General features: G+C 46.5%; 2 protein-coding genes across 2 annotated transcripts; one reads left to right on the top strand and one right to left on the bottom strand.

Annotated features, from left to right (window-relative positions):
- Window positions 1-425: 425 nt before the first annotated feature.
- Window positions 426-1,656, bottom strand: J7T54_005264 (FAD-binding domain-containing protein; the record flags this gene model as incomplete). The annotated part of the gene is made up of 4 exons (XM_051506205.1): window positions 426-666; window positions 733-1,072; window positions 1,148-1,444; window positions 1,566-1,656. The coding sequence occupies 4 exons, from the start codon at window positions 1,654-1,656 to the stop codon at window positions 426-428; spliced, it is 969 nt and encodes a 322-aa protein (XP_051362409.1).
- Window positions 1,657-6,258: 4,602 nt separating this feature from the next.
- Window positions 6,259-7,380, top strand: J7T54_005263 (Zinc knuckle; the record flags this gene model as incomplete). The annotated part of the gene is made up of 1 exon (XM_051506204.1): window positions 6,259-7,380. The coding sequence occupies one exon, from the start codon at window positions 6,259-6,261 to the stop codon at window positions 7,378-7,380; it is 1,122 nt and encodes a 373-aa protein (XP_051362408.1).
- Between the last annotated feature and the right edge of the window lie 13,509 nt (window positions 7,381-20,889).

Below are 20,889 nucleotides of genomic sequence, written 5' to 3'. Positions count from 1 at the left end.
TGGGATCTTACTGTGAACGGCCTTTTCTCGCCCCCTTGATCTAATTTAGACGGCAACTAAATCTGTAATCAATGATCTGGAGGAAGTCCTGGTAGATTTAGTCGCTTTGACTTCACCTATGGGAAGTCGGCAATTCATCACGCAGACCCTGCTTCAATGTTTACTGCCCGAACACAGCTGTGATAATGGGCAGGCTCAGAATCGATAGTAGATAGAAACCAGTTCTCAATAATCAATAAGTGGCCGAGTAAAACCGTCAGAACATGTGTGTATATTAAACTGACTGAGTAACATGCCTACCTCTGGCTAGATCGTCTAGAACTATGTAAATAACAAATTGGATAAAGCGCCTGTGAATTCAACGATTGAAAACAAAATCTACAAAAACAAAAGACCGAGGAAAATAGGCAACAACAGGCCGCTATCTAGGCAACAATGGGGTTGAAGAAACGGAACCTATTCTCCAGATCATACTTCTTCAGTTCCTGAAGACGAGGGAGACTGTCGCGATACCAAATTTTAGCGCCCTCATCGCCATGAGCATAGGTCGTGTACAGCTCTAGCTCCGAGAAGCCGCTCGTCTTGGCGAGGTTCTGACGGTTCTTGTCGGCAAAGTCGCTCACGATCGCGTCGATACTAGCATCGTTGTAGTTGTACGTCATAAGTCTACAGTTGCGAGTTAGAATAAGTCTTTGATTTCGGGTGCAGTAAATTAGAGACATAGACACTTACACATGCGTTTCAATTTCGCGATGCGATGTCGGGTACGAGTTGAAGCCGGACGGGACGGCCTTCACAGCCTGGACCGGAAGAGTTTGGTAATAGATTGTGCTACCTGTCGTTTGGGGATACTGTTTCCAGAAATCTGCCATGTCGTGGAACATGGTGTTGAACGTGGATATGTCAATCTGCTTGAGGCCAACCGTGTAGGTGCTGACGTGGTTACTTTTCTTGCACATCGGATCGTTGAAGCGTCCAAACAACGAGGTAGGGATTAAATCAATAGCGTTGATGTAACTGATCTTGGTTACGAGAGGGTTGTTGGCGATGATAGGCGCGAGGAGTTGGCGCCCTTTCTTCTCGGGACCATAATAGACAGCGTTGAACAGAATACTAAGTCCACCGTACTAATCGCTATACTAGATACCCGTAAACATGGAGAGTTCGTCGAGCATGTTGATGGATAACTTCTTGATAAGTCCCCAGTGCGTACCATTGGCGCTGGCAGGCAGGATAAGGTCGACATTCAAAGCCTTGCCGCCGTTGGTCACTTTGAAAATCTTATAGGTAGTTTCGAGGACGATTCCAAAGTTTTGACCGGCAACTCGCATAGCCCAGAATAGATCTGCATTCTGGAAGTCGGAGACTGTCATGATTTTTCCGGCCGCAGTGACAACCTTGTAGGAAACCACAGTGTCGGCAGTGAGGCCGTGCAGGTCCGACCCTGAAGGCGAGCGACACCCCCACCAACAGTAGCGCCTGTCATGCCTACACATGAACAAACCCCGGTTACTATTATAAGTCTCAGTTGGCGATTCCAAACTGTGTATTCGGAACTAACATACCGATCTCATAACCCGCATTGAGAACTGTGGGGATGACATCGCTGAAAAGAGCACCCCCTCCAACGGTCACCGTCTGAGACTTGGTGTCCATAGTCACAGTTTTGAAGTTACTCAGATCGATAGAGATTCCGTCATCGAGTTGACCAAGAGATATGGGGAGTCCATGACCTCCACCTGTAGCTAGATACGAGATGTTGCGTTGTGCAGCAATTTTCACCTAGATCTGGTTAGTCGTCTTCACATCAAACAAGAATGACAAAAATAGACAAGCACTTACAATAGAAGACGCATCTTCTGCCGTGGCGGGTTTAATCGCTGCTACGTAAACCGGGGTTGAGGGTTGGAATATCGTCCATCGTTGGATTGTTTCGGTCTGCCAATTGGCATCCGAAGGCAAGTATATTTCTGCCTCCTGAGAGAGGTTTCCACGGAAATCTCGGGTTATTTGTGATGTCTGCGCGACGGCGTTACCGGCCGACAGGATCATCGTGAAAGTTACCACATTCTTAGAGAAAAGAACCATGGTGACGAATGATTGCAAAGACGTTTAGAAACGGCGAGTAGTAAGAGAAACCTGGGTGGTTCAGTATGATACAACTCTGGAATACTCACCTCTAAGTCTTATTTATAACATCGCAGTCTTCACAGCTGAACAAACACTATCGCTGATACATTCAAGTGCTGACAATATTCCCACGATTCATACTGCTCATATCAGCTATAGAGAAATTAGACCCACAAGGCTTCCCGTGGCGTACCGCTAGGTTGCGCCACGAAGAAGAAATTGTTATCTATAATAGTATTAGGGTTAGTGTTCAGCTGTCGATAGCTACCTTGGTTGAGTGATGAGTCACTACGAGTAGTATGCTCTCCAGTTCCAATCACTTAGTTGTCGTTCGGTCTCAACCATCGAATTCTGTTAGATGTGCCCGTGAGTCAGCATAGCCCGTGCTAGATTAGAGCTGAAACCAATGACGTATAGTTGACCTAGGTCCTACGGCTGCCTGCCGTTCAACCTAGGAACTCGCCACGTGGTGGTCAGAGCAGGATTAGGGGAAACAGAAGGGGCGGTGGCGGTACGATACGAAAGGGCCAAAGAGGTCACCATAGCTCGTTTGATGCCTTGTGAATGGCTCAGCGGGGTTCATTTTATTACCCGAGGAGGCGATAAATACTGAGTGGGGTGGATGAGTACGCCTGATGGTTTCGGATGAATGTCTGAGTTGGAGTGGATGAGTACGCCTGATAGTTCTAGATGTATCTTTCGTTTGAGAGGATGAGCCTGCCTAATGATTCCAGATGTATCTCTGATTTAGCAAAGTGGGAAAAAAAAAAAGGAGGCCACAACATCCCGTCGTATGCGAAGGTTTCGTGGCTTGTTTAGCTTAATATGACAGCTTGTGTGGGCTTGCTAACCTACACATTCATTGCCTGGGCCTGCCAAGCGAATTTGTCAGCCTAATCAAGAGAATTAGCGCGGCGGCCGCCGCTACAGTCAATGAGATCCGAGCGGCGGCCGCCACTATGCCCAATGTGGTTAGGGCGTCGGAGGTGGCAGTTGGTTCGGTGAATCGTCCTTGCATCTTCAGTTGAACTTGGTCCTGTCTGACAAATGGTAGAAGGAGTCAAATGCTTTAATACCTGAACGCATGCTGAGGTTACTTTCTAGCTCTAGCGGAATCATCAAACATCATACTTGAAGCACTTCGTTCACTCAAAATCTTACTTAAACGCGTCCCCAGTGCCATTAAATCGGTGGTATGAGTAATCCGGATATCCAACACGGGCAGGATCCCGAGCCAATACATGGTCCAGATGCATTCCAGGACAGGTTGCCAGTCGAACGTTCGGATCAGTCATCTGCGTCATCTCACTTCTCCAAAAATCCTACCAGGAATACCATTTTGCCTCCTGTACCATCGGCTTCTGCAAACTATCAATCGAACAATGGCAAGCAACAGAAGTCCTCCGATATAGAACAGACTATGATACCCTCAGGACCGCCAGATGGCGGTCTACACGCCTGGCTTGTCTGCTTTGGAACCTTCTGCGCCTTCACCTCCTCTTTCGGCTGGCTAAACTCGGTGGGCGTCTTCCAAGCCTACTATCAAAACCATTTTCTCCAATCATACTCGTCTTCAACCATATCATGGATATCTTCGGTTCAAATTTTAATTATTTTTGGAGGTGGAATTATCTTCGGCAAACTCTTCGACGACAACGGGCCCCGCTGGCTCCTCCTCGCTGGCACGTTTCTGCAAGTCTTCGGCCTCCTCATGACAGCCCAGAGCACCGAGTTTTACCAAATTTTTCTTGCGCAGGCCATCTGCAGTTCTATTGGCGCGAGTTGCATCTACTACGCGTCTGCTGGCGCAATATCAACCTGGTTTTTGAAAAAAAGAGCTACGGCGTTCGGGCTCGCGGCAACGGGGGCTTCAATCGGTGGGGTCTTTTTCCCGATCATGGTGACTAGGCTTGTTGGTAGGATCGGCTTTCCGTGGACGATGCGCGCTGTCGCTCTTATCGTGCTGATTCTCAACATCGTCGCCATCTCTACCGTCGAGTCGCTCTTGGTGCACACACGTAAGGTCTTTTCGCCTCGGAAATACATCGACCAGTTTAAAGACGTCTCCTTCGTTATCTTGCTCACAGGAATGACGATATTCTCCCTCGGACTCTGGCTTCCAATCAATTTCCTGATCACTCAGGGCCAGGCAGCTGGCATACCAGTCGACCTGTCTCAGTACTTGATACCTGTCCTCAATGCCGCAAGGTGAGCAGTTACTACTATCTTTGTTCGATTAACGTTGCTAACTCAGTTTACAGTATCTTTGGCCGATTCTTACCAGGCATTCTAGCAGACAAGTTCGGTCGTTTAAACGTTATCTTCGTTGCGACCATCTTCTCGGGCATCTTAACACTAGCGTTATGGATTCCTGCAAAGAGTAGTTTATCAGTCTTTGTCTATGCGGGGTTGTACGGCTTTTCCTCAGGCGCTTACGTATCCCTGGGTCCTTCTGTTGTTGCGCAATTATCTAACATCACAGAAATCGGCATGCGAAACGGAGTCCTTTACTTCTGCGTTGGTATCGCAGTGCTCTTTGGAAATCCTATTGGAGGCCAGCTTCTTACTGCTATGGATGGTAATTTTCTAGGCCTTCAATTGTTTTCTGGGGCTGCAATGGTTCTAGGGGCTTGTATCATTTGGTTAGCTAGAGTTGTTATTGCGGGGCCAGGATTTAAGGTAGTTTGAATTTTGACACAAATTCAACTTTGCGTGTTCCTATCGACTAAAGCCAATAATGTGTCTGTGCGCGCAATGAAACAGGTCGCGTAACCTGTCTGTGCGCGTAATGCCTCTAGTCGCGTAATGCCTCTAGTCGCGTAATGCCTCTAGTCGCGTAATGCCTCCCCCACCAACACCAACCACCTACACAAAACGCATCATAACTCCACCAATATAGACCCGATTCAGGAAGCAATTGAAGCAATCGAATCCCGCGAACCAGACGCACCTTTTACGTATCGCCAAGTTGCAAAAAAAAAATACAGCATTAATGAGCGTTCGCGAGCTCGAAGACACCAAGGCAAAACTCAGCCGCGCGCGTTCGCCCACCTCTCTATCCACCCACAACACGAAAAGGAGCTTGAACAATACATTGAATCCCTCACTAAGAGGCGTACACCTCCTTCCCGAACAATAATACGCAGACTTGCGTCCTCCCTACTCGGTAGAGGTCTCAGAAAGCTGGGTTTCTCGCTTCCTCCACAGGAACTCTTCTCATCTCATCTCTCGCTAGCAGAGGCCTATGGACCAGAAGCATCACAAAGCTGATTCAGCAACTAAGTATAGGTTATACTTTGAGCTGTTACACAATAAGATGAAGGAGTACAATATACAGCCCTCTCACATCTTCAATATGGATGAAAAGGGCTTCTTACTTAGGATCCTTGGAAGGTCTAAAAGGATCTTTAGTAAGAGGCATTATGAAAGAGGAGGAGTTATCTCTAGCCTACAGGATGGCTCTAGAGAGTGGGTTACAACCCTGCCCTGCATCTGTTCAGATAGTACACCTCTCTCTCTATCTATTATCTTCCAGTCGAACGCTGGAGCTCTAAAATCAGCCTAGGTAGAGGCTATTCATCCAAACAAGCACTCAGTCTTTGTTACCTCATCACCCTCTAGATGTACCAACAACGATATAGGCCTAGCTTGGCTCAAAGAGGTCTTTGAAAGAGAGACTGTACACTACGTGTTACGACCCGACATGCGACCGCATGCGCCTCTCACGTGCCCCCCACTTTTTCCGCCTATCATGCGTCACTCGCACACCACGCATGGTAGACGACTGTAGACGACCAGCGACTACAGTCGACTACACCAGACAGGCGCTCGTAGACGACAGTCGACTATCGTCGACTACACAACATTCATTCAGTATATAGGAAGCCTAGCTTCACCATAGTCAGTCTCTACCAGCTCCTCAGCTATCAATACAATTGTCTACGCAAGATCTACTATCTCGCACATAGACTATAACCCGACCGCTTAAGTCAACGACATCCTAGTATACCTAGTTCATAACCCGACTTCTATTCTATCTACCCGGTAGCTAGTCTAGACCCGAACGTCACACATTGATAGCTCTTGTTCAGTATACTACCGTGTCAAGTACTTGAGCAATACGACACCATGGCTGGCGAATCCTCCAAGACCAAGGGCAAGCACGCCGAACCCATCCAACCCCCACCAGAGGAAGATATCGGTATGAACTCGGACGAGTCCGAAGACGAGGCTGATATCCTCCGAGGCCAAATCCAGGAACTCAGGGGACAACTACAACAAGTCGCCGACATGCAGACTCGCGACAAAGAGCAGTACGATGAGGCGTATCGCAACTTCGACGAAGGAATGGCCTTACAACGGGAACAGAACGCGCAGTTAAGAAACGAAATAAACAACGTAAGCAATAACACTATTCGCCAAATCACCGGCAAGGACCCAGGAGAGATTATGAAGCCACGCCAACCGGGACCATTCGATAGTACGACCAAGGACCTTCAAGGGTTCCTGACTCAGGTCAGAGCCTATCAACAGTACTTTCCCTCCATCCTAAGGACGGAAGAGGACAAAGTACGCCATGCAGCGGGATGTCTATCGGGAGCCGCCTTGGCGTGGTTCGAGCCCACGCTTAGGGATTTCGTAACCCACGTTTACCAGCACCGGAAGCAAGATACAAAGGACATCTTCGCATACTACTACAACTTTAAGGAAGCATTAAAGGCGACCTTCGGAACCATTGATAAAGAACGCCTAGCCGAGAACCAGCTAGAAGCGTTAAAACAGAAAGGATCAGCGTCGGACTACAGCGCTCTGTTTGTCCAAATAGCATCCAGAACTACGAAGAGCGAGGGAGACAAAATAGCAGCCTATTACAAGGGCCTCAAGGACGAGGTCAAGGATAAACTCTACAAGGAGGACCGACCTGCCGCCCTTGCCACGTATATTGCAATAGCAGTTAAAATCGACAACCGACAATTCGAAAGGCGACAGCAGAAGAGGGGACAATACTTCACCAACTCCTCGAACCGCGATCGCAGCAACAAAAACAAGATCTACCCTAACATAGGAAGACCCCGGTTCCACCTAAGTACGGCTCACGGAGGAACTCATGCGGGACCCATGGACTTGGACGCCATACAACGAAAACTCGCGGCGATCGAGAAAAAGAACCTCACTTGCTATAGTTACGGTAAGAAGGGACACTTTGCGCGCGAATACCATTCCCAAAAGAAGGAACGAAAGCAGGACTAGAAGCCAGTACCTAAAGGTAAGGCGAAGCAACTAAACATAACTAGGGCCGGATACGAAATCACGACGAACGAGCGACACGACGCCATCGAGGACAGGGAACGGGAGTATAGGGACTACCTCTCCGCTATCCAACGAAAACCAACTAGGACGCCAACGCATGAGGAACTCCATTGGACAGCCTGTTACGACGACAGCTACCAGATTCACCGAAACGGCAAGGAAAACTCAAGATGGTTCCCCAGGGCACTATATCAATCTCGCGTTTTGGCCGTGATGCGTAAGGTCACTACGGGACTAGTAAGACACCCGGACGTCATGGACGAATCGCCGGATAAGCCAGACGAGCTCAGCAGCGACGCTGAAGAACAACAAATAAAGCAGCTCGTCGAACAATAGCGACGAACTCAAGAATTAGACGAAGAGTCGTTAGATACCGACTCTATGGACAGCGAAGAAGAAATCTTACAGGAAAAAAGGATACTCGAAACAAATCTCCTACACGGGAGAGCTACGTCGTAAGACTGGCTCTTCGCCGCCAACGACCGGTACGATCCCCTGCCCCGAGGAGAGGACCTCTGGATAGTTATCTACGCACAAACGACACTCGGAGAAAATAGTCCGGAATAGGATCGAAAGATACTATTAGGGGACGACCCAAGGATAAATCCTAACACGGAAAAACATCGCGAATTATCATAGATCTCATGTATATATCATTTCTGCAAAATCCACATGACCGAGAAAAGGAGATATCAGGTCTACCCGACAAAAGGGATAGATATTCGAGCTATCGACGACCCCTACGAAAAAGATAAAGCCGAATTCTACGAATGCGTGCACATAGAACCTAGCATGGGATGCGTGGTGCTAAGGCAATCGGCCAAGTGCCCTGAAGTATGTGCACGAAACCAGAAGACATAGAGCAAATATCTATCGATAGACTGTCCCAAGCACATCAAGGAAAAGGTATTCGATTAGCACCGAACCAGAGAACAAAAGGAAACGGAAGAACTCCAACGACACGAGAATGCAGCGAAGGCACTACTCGGTCTCAAACTCACCAAAAAGGAAGCCATTATAGCGAAGGCAAGGCGCCAGAAAGAGGGAAACCTTATGAAGGAATTCCTAATAAAAAGGGAGTGCGCACTAAAGTACGGTCACGCATGCGAGGGATACGATGAATACCACGAAGGCATACGACTGCCGTACGATCTAATCGAGGAATCAGACCGAAGCCATATCTTTAAAGGCGAAACGGACCGCGAACGATATAAAAGGGCCAAGGAAACACTACGCCTACGCCACAGAATAAAGGCAAGGGAATGCCAAGTTCCGAACGGAAAGGCATGCACGTAATGCGTGGCACACAGACACTACGAAGGATGCACGCTAGACTACGGAGTCTACTGCTACGGGTGTGCACACCACCCGTACGAGGAGGAAGACGAAGAACCCTCCACACCATCAGAGTCACACAGCAACTACGGCTCTAAGGATAATAACATCGACACAGAATGCTACCCGTCAAAAAACTACTAACGTCGCCTGCAGAAAGGGCATAAGACGACGAAGGAAACCCAAAGACCCTCTACTCCGTGGAGACAGGCGGAAGACAGAAAACGGTTTTAGAAGTCTGGATTAACGGACATCGATTGCGAGCACTATTGGATAGTGGATCGATGGGAAACTACATCTCACTAGCAGTGGTTAACCAACGCACGCTGCCATGGAATCACAAGAAAGTAACATATAAGCTTTATAATGCCGAAGGAGGAAGTTTCGATTATAATAGTGGGACTATCGACCGTAAGACCGATCATCTTAAGGCCTCGATACAAGGACACTATGAGATAATCGTCTTCGATATTATGGACTTACATGATTACGATATGATACTAGGTCACCCATGGTTATAGAGAAGTAATCCGGTAGTCGATTGGCGCAATAGCCAGTTAGCGTGGATGGACACGATAACGCGACAATCACTATTCAACCAGAACAAAGCGAATATTCGCGACGACTCAGCCTCTGGAGAAACCTTACAGAAGAACACAAGCGAGTCGAAGCAGGCAAAGACCACAGTATTGACCGAGAAGGCCTTACAACCGGGTATACGACATAAACAAGGAAAACGAATCATCGCTAATATCATACAAAAGATATTCGAAGCAAATCAAGCCCTCCAGAAAGAAAGAAAAACGAAACCTATCACGGAAGAAGAACGGCTGAAAAATATACCATAGGAGTACAGGAAATACCACTCACTATTTAAGGAAACCCTGGAAACGGGGCTACCACTACACAGCCGATGGGATCACGAAATCTGTCTTAAAACCGGTACTTCGACCAAGCACCAAAGACTCTACAACCTCAATGGAGAATAACTCAAAGTGTTGCGAGAATATATCGACGAAATGCTCGAAAAGGGCTACATTCGACTATCCACTTCGGAAGCAGGATACCCTGTCATATTCGTACCAAAGAAAAATAGCAAGCTACGATTAGTCGTGGACTACCGGCAGCTTAACGACATTACGATCAAAGACCGGACACCCCTGCCGCTCATCAACGAGCTCAAGGATAGACTTCACGGCAAGAACTGGTTCACCGCTCTTGACCTAAAAGGAGCCTATAACCTAATCCGCATGAAAAAGGGAGACGAATAGAAAACTGCTTTCCGCACAAAACTCGGTCTATTCGAGTATTTGGTGATGCCATTCGGCCTCACCAATGCTCTAGCTACCTTCTAGCGAATAATAAACAATATACTCAGGGAGAACTTAGATATCTTCGTTATGGCATACTTAGACGACATCCTAATCTTCTCGGATACCCTTGAGGAACATAAGGAACACGTCCATTGGGTACTGAAGACACTTCAAAACGCGAACCTCCTAGTAGATCTAAAGAAGAGCGCGTTTTATATACAAGAAACCATCTTCCTAGGACACACTATTCGACCAAACGAAATCCTGATAGAGCAAATAAAGATCAGCGTAGTCAAGGACTGGCCTAAACTAAAAAACAATCTCAAGGAAGTACAAGCGTTCGTGGGTTTTGCGAATTACTACAGGCGTTTCATACGTAACTTTGCAACAATCGCAGCACCACTAACGAAACTCACGAAGAAAGAAACACCATTCGAATGGGAAAATAAACAAAAATAAGCGTTCGAGGAGCTACGAGACATTATCTTGTCAAACACCGTCCTCGTAACCTTCGACCCAGAAAAACCACTCGAATTGGAGACCGATGCATCAGACTACGCCATGGGAGCATAGATTAGCCAACGCGATGAAAACAATAACCTAAGACCAATCGCCTTCTTCTCGAAGAAACTCCACGGCGTAGAACTAAACTACCCCATATACGACAAGGAATTCTTGGCCATTATATCCGCCATAAAGGAATTCAAGCACTATATGTTAGGAACCAAGTTCACGACCAAAGTCTACACCGACCACCAGAACATCACCTACTTCGCCACCACACAGGAGCTCAGCAAACGGCAGATCCGTTATACGGAATTCCTAGCGGACTATAATATTAAAATTATCCATCGGAAGGGATCGGAAAACGGCAGAGCAGACGCACTCAGTCGCCGACCAGACTACGATACCGAAGTACCAAAAGCCAAGGGCCAGATACTTCAGAAAAACGAGGAAGGAAACTATGTGCAAATGTCACTTAACCTTCTCACGTACAGAGTTGAGGCAGACACCACGCACTACGACAAAATACTGGATTGGGTATCTAAGCACACGAAGGAAATACCTAACGATTGTGCAACAGAAATAGGAAAAGGACCCACCAGGAACGGACTACTCTGGATACCACCGCCGCTACGTGGTGAAATCTTAACTGATATCCACGCGCACCCTACGGCAGGACACCAAGGAGTCAGAAAGACTCTAGAACGAATTCGACGAACGTACGACTACCAAGGGATTAAAGCGGACGTCGCACGTATCGTCGGATAATGCGAAGATTACGCACGTAGCAAGGCTGCTCGACACAAACCATACGGAGAACTGAAGCCACTACCAGTGCCTTCAAGACCATGGGAATCAATAGCCTTCGATTATATCACAAAACTACCCAAGTCAATTGAACCAGGATCCAACGTCGAATATGACAGTATATTCGTCATCACGGACCGAATGAGCAAATTCGGATATTTCCTACTATATTAAGAAGCAACGGACGCAGAAACACTCGCGTACACCGTACTCAAACACATCGTGGCCAACCACGGCCTTCCGGAAGAAATCATTTCGGATAGAGGAACGACATTTACCTCTAAGTTCTGGCAAGCCCTAATGGCTTAATTGGGAACCAAGCACAAGCTCAGCACAGCTTACTACCCGCAGACGGATAGATAAACAGAGAGACTTAACCAAACGTTGGAACAATACCTACGGTGCTATATCAACTACGAACAAGACGATTAGGTCTCGAAGTTACCACTCGCCCAACTCGCTTACAACAGTGCACCTACGGAATCAACACAAATCTCACCGTTCTACGCGAACTACGGATACGAACCCGAGTTTGGCAGCAAAACACCAAGGGATGGACCACTTGCTGAAAAGGCAATGCTTAAAGCAGACCAGTTACGCTCACTATATAAACACATGAAAAAACAACTCGATTTCGTACGCACACGAATGTCGAAATACTATAACAAGAAAAGATCGAAGGGACCGATCTTTCGGAGGGGAGACATAGTCTACCTACTACGCAAAAATTTCATAATAACTCGACCTTTACTAAAGCTCGATCATAAAAAACTTGGACTATTTAAAATCGATGAAGCTATCTCAGACACCAACTACAAACTTTCACTACCCTCAAGTATAAGGATGTACCTAGTTTTTTATATTTTATTACTCGAAAAAGCACCATAAAACGCAAAAACAAACTACGAACCAGAAGTTCTCGAAGAACTTTATAAACCGGAACGGATCGTCGATAAACAGATAATAAACGGAGAAGTCAGATACCTTATCAAATAGAAAGGCTATGTAAGCAGCGAAAATACATAGGAACCCGCCAAACACCTCAAGAACTGCCGCCACCTATTGCGACAGTATCATCAAAGGGAAACATATCGGGCATTGCGCTCCAATCAATAATCCCAAACGCACCCAACTCTTGAGCACGACCAGTAACCTGTTGCTCTTCAAGGATAGCCTCCTCCTGAGAACGCACACCATCCTCCTCATCTAGATCACGCATACCACGAGCCACAAGCTCCGAGGTACGTTTGCGCAAGAGGTCACGCTAACGCTACAACCGAGCACGACGGGCCAGCAACTCTTGTAACTCTTTATCGGATTTTTCTAAATCCGCTTCCACCTTCTTTTACTCACTAACAGCACGCGTCACTACACCCGAGTCAGCACGTAACGAAAACACCGCAAAAAAGAAAAACGTACGATACGACGCCACGCTATTACCATCACAAACCTTGCGCGCTTCAATGCACGCAACGCAACGACGAGAGTCGTCACTCATACGACAAACACGGTTCGCACGATAGCAACGAGTGCAAGGCATCTTGCTATCGTCTCCGTTAAAATGAACGGCCTCGATCAACGCGGCGCGACAAGAGTCGTTGATTTCCTTATAGGTAGTACGGCGTTTCTGCACACGGTCAGGCATAATAAGAAGGAGAAGTTGCCGAGCATAACTTACGAAGGACGACCAACGGGTTTTGGTTGATTCTAGGACAGAATCTCGGAAGGGGAGACATCATATTACGACCCGACATGCGACCGCATGCGCCTCTCACGTGCCCCCCACTTTTTCCGCCTATCATGCGTCACTCGCACACCACGCATGGTAGACGACTGTAGACGACCAGCGACTACAGTCGACTACACCAGACAGGCGCTCGTAGACGACAGTCGACTATCGTCGACTACACAACATTCATTTAGTATATAGGAAGCCTAGCTTCACCATAGTCAGTCTCTACCAGCTCCTCAGCTATCAATACAATTGTCTACGCAAGATCTACTATCTCGCACATAGACTGTGACCCGACCGCTCAAGTCAACGACATCCTAGTGTACCTAGTTCATAACCCGACTTCTATTCTATCTACCCGGTAGCTAGTCTAGACCCGAACGTCACACTACGCTCGAACTAGCTACCAGTTACTTATTCTTAATAGCCACTCATCTCATGTAACAATAGATTTTCTGGATTATTGCAACAGCCATAGGATTCTAGTTGCTATATATCCTCCTCATTCAACCCATAGGCTCCAGCCTCTTGACGTTGGGATGTTTAAGCCTCTAGCGTTAGCCTACTTAAAGGAGTTATCAAACTTCCTCTATTAGAGCCATGAAATCCTTCCTCTAGCAAAAGGAGACTTCTTTAAGCTACGGACTTAGTATTCCCTCGCCCCTTTACGTGCGGAAAGGCAACCCCTGCCCCACTCCTACCTAATTATATACGTGTCAGACACATGTTGCATACCAAAGTTATTGCAGGCATCAGGAGTGGCTGAAGCCACTGGCCCTGTGGCTGGGAGTGGCTCAGGAAGCCCCGATTAGGTCACGTGCACAGGGACGCACTAAGGGAAGAACCTTCGCAGCCGAGGAATGCTTCTAGGAAGATCAAGAGATTAATATAGTCACTAAGGACCCCGTACTCGCAGCGATCTAGCTACGCCCTCTCGATATTATACACCTTCTCACTCTCTTTATTAAACCTAGTTCTAATAGGTTAATCTCTTTTATTCTAACGTTTGGAAGAAGGGACCGTGAAGGGTATAATAGTCGGAACACGAGCCTCTAATCAATCGCGCGGACGTTACGAAGACGTAGCTATATAGCAAGGATCTCCCGTAGGAAGACCTTAGGTCGAAATTCCAACGGCGTAGACCCTCTCGCCGGAAATAAGAGCCTTATAGATAACACCGACGCTAAGCACGTAGCGACCTCTAAGCGAACTCGAAGGCGATGAGCTATACTAACGTCTCCTTAAGGCATATCGTGTCCACGTGGATCGTAAGAAGCGTACATACCTGGAAGCCCTCTAACGCGGCGAAGACCCCCCGTACGACGTAGAACTCCTTAGGAACCTATTAATCTCGAACGCACCTCCCGTCGAAGTCGAAGCACGCCCGAAGCGAGCTCGCCACGACTAATTCACGAAGATCAATATACTTATACCGTAATACTATAGAAATAACTAATCGGAATTATAGTCCTTCCTAATTAACCTTAAGGGTATCTTTATAGTATCTAGCGACTAGTTCGCGGAGGACTCGATACTTGTTCTCTACGCTAGCTTATGCCTGAAAGATAGTATCAAGCGGCGATAGATAGCCTATGTACAGCAATAAGGAGGAGTGGAATATTTCACCTAGCCGATAATTAAGTAATAGTTAAAGGACCAGAGCCCGGACGTAGTAACCCGCTACTTCGATACGCAAAAACAGCTAGCTAGCTACTTAATATACTAACAATAGAAGGGCTAATTATTCCTTAACGCCTAGGAAGCTATAGAGGCCGAACTACCGAATCCGGGCCCGGAAGAGAACCGAGTTTACTAAGCGCTCCTAAATATAACATAGTAATACTAGGACCGGATTATTAGTAACGGGGTCCCTACGACCTAGTAGTAACTTCGCCGCGAGGTTCTTAATATAGACAATCTTAAGGCGCCACGCTAGAGCCGCTAAAGTTATAATAACTACAGACCTTACTACTAACACCTATAACAGCCATCGAACCACTAGACACCGCGAGAGGGAGAGAATCCTCCGCGCCGCGAATTCACACTAACCTCGTAGCCTATAGGCCGCGGACTCGAATACTAGAAGTGTGGAGGCTCCTATATGAAGTCGGCGTGTACGCAGCTACCTTATAGGGAGTGCGGAATGAATAGCCATACTATAGACAAAAACTAGGCCTATTAATAACGTTAATAGCCACCACTAGTCCGCGACGGCACGTTAATATAGCAGCGAGGTAGTAACGCACCCGCAGCGGATACCAATAGAGAACCCCTGAACGCACGCCGCGCTTAGGAAGGCGCTAGTCGCGATAATAAGGAGTCGTTCACCCGGAGGATTAAGGTCCGAAAGGGCGGATCTTAGGTAAATATACCGGCGGTATTTAATACAAGAGCCCTAACCTCGATTAACCCGCGATATATTAGCGACCTCGATACGTTATTACTAACTACCCCCCTTATAGGAGCGGGTAAGGATAGGAAACCTATAATAATATATAGCGAGTATATAAGGATAGTAGAGATTATAGATAACTAGGGCACCACGAGGAAGCACCGACTTCGTATCGTTATTATAGACCTTATTAATAATATATTACTAGGACTAGACTGGTTCAGACTCGTAGACCCGTAGGTATTATAGTAATAAGGAAAGTAGAATTACCTACTAATAAAGGGAGACTTCGAACTTATCTCGAGTCCGCGGCAGATTCGCCGCGTGGCACGAGCCTTAAGGGTAGTGATCTCGTTAGAAGCAGCCTACCAAGTTCTACCTAAGCTAGGAGATAAAAGCGATAATAGCGAGGCAGCGGCGGCCTTGCCGCCTGAATATAGGGACTTCGTTAATATATTCGATAAGGAGAAAGTAAGTAAGTTACCGCTACTTAGAGGCCGCACGCACGCTATCGACCTCGAGCCTAATAAAACACCGCTATAGGGACCTATCTATAACCTCGCGGATAAGGAGCTACGAGCTCTCCGCGAATACCTCGATAACGCTATAGCTAAAGGATAGATTAAGAGGTCGATTAGCCCGGCGGGAGCTCCTATGCTCTTTATACTAAAGAAAGGAACCGATAAGTTACGCTTATACGTGGACTATCGAGCGCTTAACTAGATAACTCGCCGTAACCGCGCACCGATCCCGTTAATTAATTAGATTCTAGACCGCCTATAAGTAACGAAGCTATATATAAAGATCGATTTAAAAGATATATATTATCGGCTACGTATCCGCGAGGGCGATAAGTAGAAGATAGTATTTCACTACCGTTACGGGTACTTTAAGTACCTTATAATACCTTTCGGGCTAACTAACGCGCCGGCGACCTTCTAAGAGTATATTAATAATATACTATAGGGACTTATAGACTATACCTATATTATCTATCTAGACGATATCCTAGTATTTAGCGACGACCCTGCCGAGCACTCGTAGTATATTCGCGAGGTACTATAGCGATTAAGGGACTAAGGGCTATTTACTAACCCTAAGAAGTACGAGTTCTTAACGAAGCGAATATCCTTCCTCGGCTTCGTGATCTCGCTAAAGGGAATCGAGATAGAGTAAGACCGCGTCGACGCTATGGCGAACTAGCTAGAACCTCGTAGCGTAAAGGAGATATTATTATTCCTTAGCTTCGCGGGTTTCTATAGGAGATTTATTAAGAACTATAGCAAGATTATAGCGCCGTTAACGGATATAATAAAAAAACAACCGCAAAGGGCTAATATAACTAAGAAGCCGCGAGATCGAAGTATTTAAGACGCTTAAATAATAATTCCTTAAAGAACCGATTTTAAAGTATTTCGACCTAGAGGCTCTGATTAGGGTGGAAATAGATATATCTAACTTCGCTATCGGCGTAGTTCTCTCGTAGTCGTATCGAGATCGCTAGCACCCCGTTACGTATGTATCACGGAAGTTAAGGGGGCCAGAGCTCCGCTACCCGACACCGGACTTAGAGATACTAGCGATTATAGAGTCGTTCGAGGTATAGAGATATTATTTAGCCTACGCTAACCATAAGATTTATATTATCATAGACCACTTAAATCATAGCTATCTCGCTAAGAAGACGCGGCTGTCGAACAAACAGGCCTAGGCTCTAGATAAGCTATCTAAGTTTAACTTTAGGATCGAATATAGGCCTAGGGCTATAAACCCCGTAGACGCGTTATCTCGAAGGGCTGATCTTCGAGATAAAGGAGAATTAAGTTAGGCAAGAAGTAATAGATTACTTACTTTCTTATAATATTTTCGTAGCGAGGTCGTAGGCACGATAAGGACTCCGAGAGGAACGGAGAATACTTAAGGGGCCTGTGATACTCGTATTATCGCTCGGCTACGGAAGTCGCGCTTCCTAGTTTTCCTCCGTATAAGTAAAGTAGTCGCTACGGGGTCGAAGCTAGGAAGCCGAGCCTAAGATAGGAACATAGGACTAATAGCTAAACCGTAAGGCGCTCAGACTCGGCGCGCGTCCGGCGAGGACCTGCTACCTCCGGTTAGTAAGTAAGGGACTCGTAAGAGCGTCGCCGTAACTTCGCTAGAGGAGGTAGACTTAGTAACTTAGCTACTTAACGCTTAGTAAGGGGATGCCTTTATATAGCGAGTACGCGGAGACTAAGCCGCTAACTCTTACGAAAGTCTAGCTAGAGTGCTAGGAAGTTAGGGTATTAACGAGAGAGGCTTATTATATTACGATAATAAAGTGTTTATACCGGAGTTACCACGCCTAGAGATTCTAGAGCTAACTCACGGCGATCTAACTACGGGCTATTAGGGAGTGCGCCGTATACTAGATCGGCTGCGCTAGGACTACTATTAAGGAGGTATAAGAAAAGACACGAAGCGTTATATTAAGGAGTATAGCACTTACTAAAGGACGAAGCCTAGACTATACCGACTATACGGCTACCTCGTAGCGCTACCGACGCTAGATCGCCCCTAGTAAGAGATCTCGATAGACTTTATCACGGACCTACCGCCTTTATCGGGGCTAGATAAGAATAAAGACACGGTTCTCGTTATAATAGACCGCTTCACGAAGTACGTATACTATATTACGACCACGAAGACGATTAGTAACGAGGGCTTAGCGACCTTATTCCTCGAGAGGATTTTCTCCTAGTACGGAATACCCGAAGGTATCGTATTAGATAGAGGAGTCTTATTTATAAGTAGATTCTGGCGAAGCTTCTGCTACCTACTAGCGTGCAAGCGGCGGCTTAGCACGTCCTTCTACCCGCAAACAGACAGTTAGATAGAACGGTAGAATCAGAACCTCGAGCACTACCTACGAACCTACTACATAAAACACTAAACCGACTAGGTATAGTAGCTACCCTTGGCCGAGTTTATATATAACACGGCTATATATAGTATTCTTAGTAAGTTACTTACGAAGTTATTACGAGGATTCTAACTAAGAAGTATTAGATCCGTGGTAAATATAGATAGAATTTCGGCGGCTATAGACGAAAGGATTAGCTATTTACGTAAAAGCCACGAGGAAACGGCGAAATCGCTATATATAGCCGGCGAATACTACGCCAAGTATTATAATAAGAAACAATCGTAAAGAACTTTCTAGGTAGGAGACTAGGTGCTGATTTCTACGAAGAACTTAAACTTACGGCGACCTAGCCGTAAGCTCGTAGAGAAGTACGTAAGACTATACTAGATTTAGGAAGTAATTAGCGATTATAGCCTTATATATAAGATTAAGTTACTATCGGCGGTTAAAGTCTATAACGTATTTAATATATTATCACTAGAACCCTATTATAATAGCGAACTCGTACCGATAGAGCCGAGTGATTACCTTTTCTTCGAAGATCTAATATAAGAAGTAGAATATATTATAGGCTACCGATATAACGGCCGACGAAGGTTATATCTTATAAAATAGAAGGATTACTCTAATAGCGAAAATACTTATTAAAAGAAATCGGATTTTATAGACTTCGCCTATATCGAGGATTATAAGTAATACCTACGCGGCGATATCGTAGTAAGTTTATAAAGAGAGAGAAAGGAGCTAGGGTAAATATAGAAATAGAAAGGGGTAAAAGGCGCTAAACGGGCACCGAGGGAATTAATTATAGTAAAATTAACGACGCTACGCCACGCCACGAAGGCGCGGCGAGGTTATAGTATAAGGGCACGGACGGACGGATAGATACTATTATTATTAATCCTCCTTAGACTTATCCTCCTCGGTTATCTCCTTATCCAATAGAGGCGGGAGCGGCACGAACTACCGGCGAGTTAGTAGCGAGTATAAAGCAAGGATAAAGGGAAAAGCAAGACTTATATCCTCAGCGTAGAGACGCCGGGCGATCTACTCCGATAGCGCTAGTTACCGGGTGGCTAGCTTATTAGCACGGCGAATACGCCGCGATAACGAAGCTACCTCCCGCGAGGTAGCGGCGCGCGAGCCGCGAGTACTAGCAGCGGCGGCGGCTAGGGTAGTCTTAGCCTTCTTCGCCCTCTCTTTCGTAGCGGCCTAGAGCTTTTTAAGCTCTAGGGCCGTAGTCCTATCGGTCTAGTTACGAGTTAGCAGATACCTCATAGCGATATAGAGGCGACTCAAGGGTCGGCGTATAGCTTTACCGCTAGGGAGCATATCCAAGTACCTCTAGTAAGCTCGCAGGCCCGGCCGTTACTAGCATACTTCTAGCACTTAGTGCTAGCGACTTAGATAAAGTTAGTACGCGGCGAGCTCGGTACGATCACGCTACTTCTTACCCTCGCTATCGTTATAACAGTCCACCTCCCCGGGGGTAGTGGACTTACGGTAGCCTAGATAGATATTAATAAGGTGCCCGAGGCACCTATCGCAAGGGGCGTCGCGACTATACAACGAATTAATTACAAACTCGCTAGTAAATAGTAGAACTTACTTAACGAGCTCGCCTTTAGGGGTCTTAGCCTTACCCTTAGCCTTATCTTCCTTCTACTAGGTAAATTAGTAACGACTTTAGTGCGACTAAGTAAAGAACTTATAGCGGCCTCGGCCTCGGCGGCGGTAGTAATCTACGCCTTCAGCCTCTATAAGATAGTTAGCTAAAGACCCGAAGATATAGATAGGGGAACTCACGGCGGCGGCGGCGGCGGCGTCGGCCTTTCCTTTCTATAGTAGGTTAGCTAAACTCGCTAAGCGTACGCTACGCGAACGTTAGTAACTCACGGCGGCGGCGGCGGCGAACTTCTCTTTCTTCTTCTTCTTCTAAAAAAGGATTAGACACCCCGTAATAAGTACGTAGCGTATAGATTAAGAACTCACAGCGGCGGCCTCCCTCTTAGTCTCAGCGGCCTTAGCCTTAACGTCGGTATCGTTAATTAGCTACGTAAAAGGGGTTAGCGGCGAGACTATAACACGGACGTATTAAATACGTAGAAAGAGACTCACGGTAGTACCCTCGGCGGCGTCCTTAGCGTAAGGAGAGTCGGTTATCTGAGATTTCGTGTCAGAGAGTGCGAGCACGTAACGCCCTCGCTACGCGAGAACGTTAGGGTCTTAGACTCACGTTATTATTATTGCTGCTATTAGCTACGGCGGGAGCGTAAGTGCGTAGATAGTATATTTAACACCACCGTGTCAGCGCTACGAGCGCGCGGCACACGCGATACGCGCTATATAGTAGGGGTAATACTTATATATTACTATTATTACTATAGAAGCGGCGATAGTATAGGGAATATCAAACTATTACGTATTAGCGGCGAGTTCGCAGTAACGAGGCATTAAGCTACGC

The sequence above is a fragment of the Emericellopsis cladophorae genome (genome assembly GCF_022114955.1).
Source record: "Emericellopsis cladophorae strain MUM 19.33 chromosome Unknown NODE_20_length_315653_cov_120_781897, whole genome shotgun sequence".
Taxonomy (NCBI): Eukaryota; Fungi; Ascomycota; class Sordariomycetes; order Hypocreales; family Bionectriaceae; genus Emericellopsis; species Emericellopsis cladophorae.
Note: the sequence above shows the minus strand (reverse complement) of the source record. Positions and strands in the feature narration are given on the sequence as shown.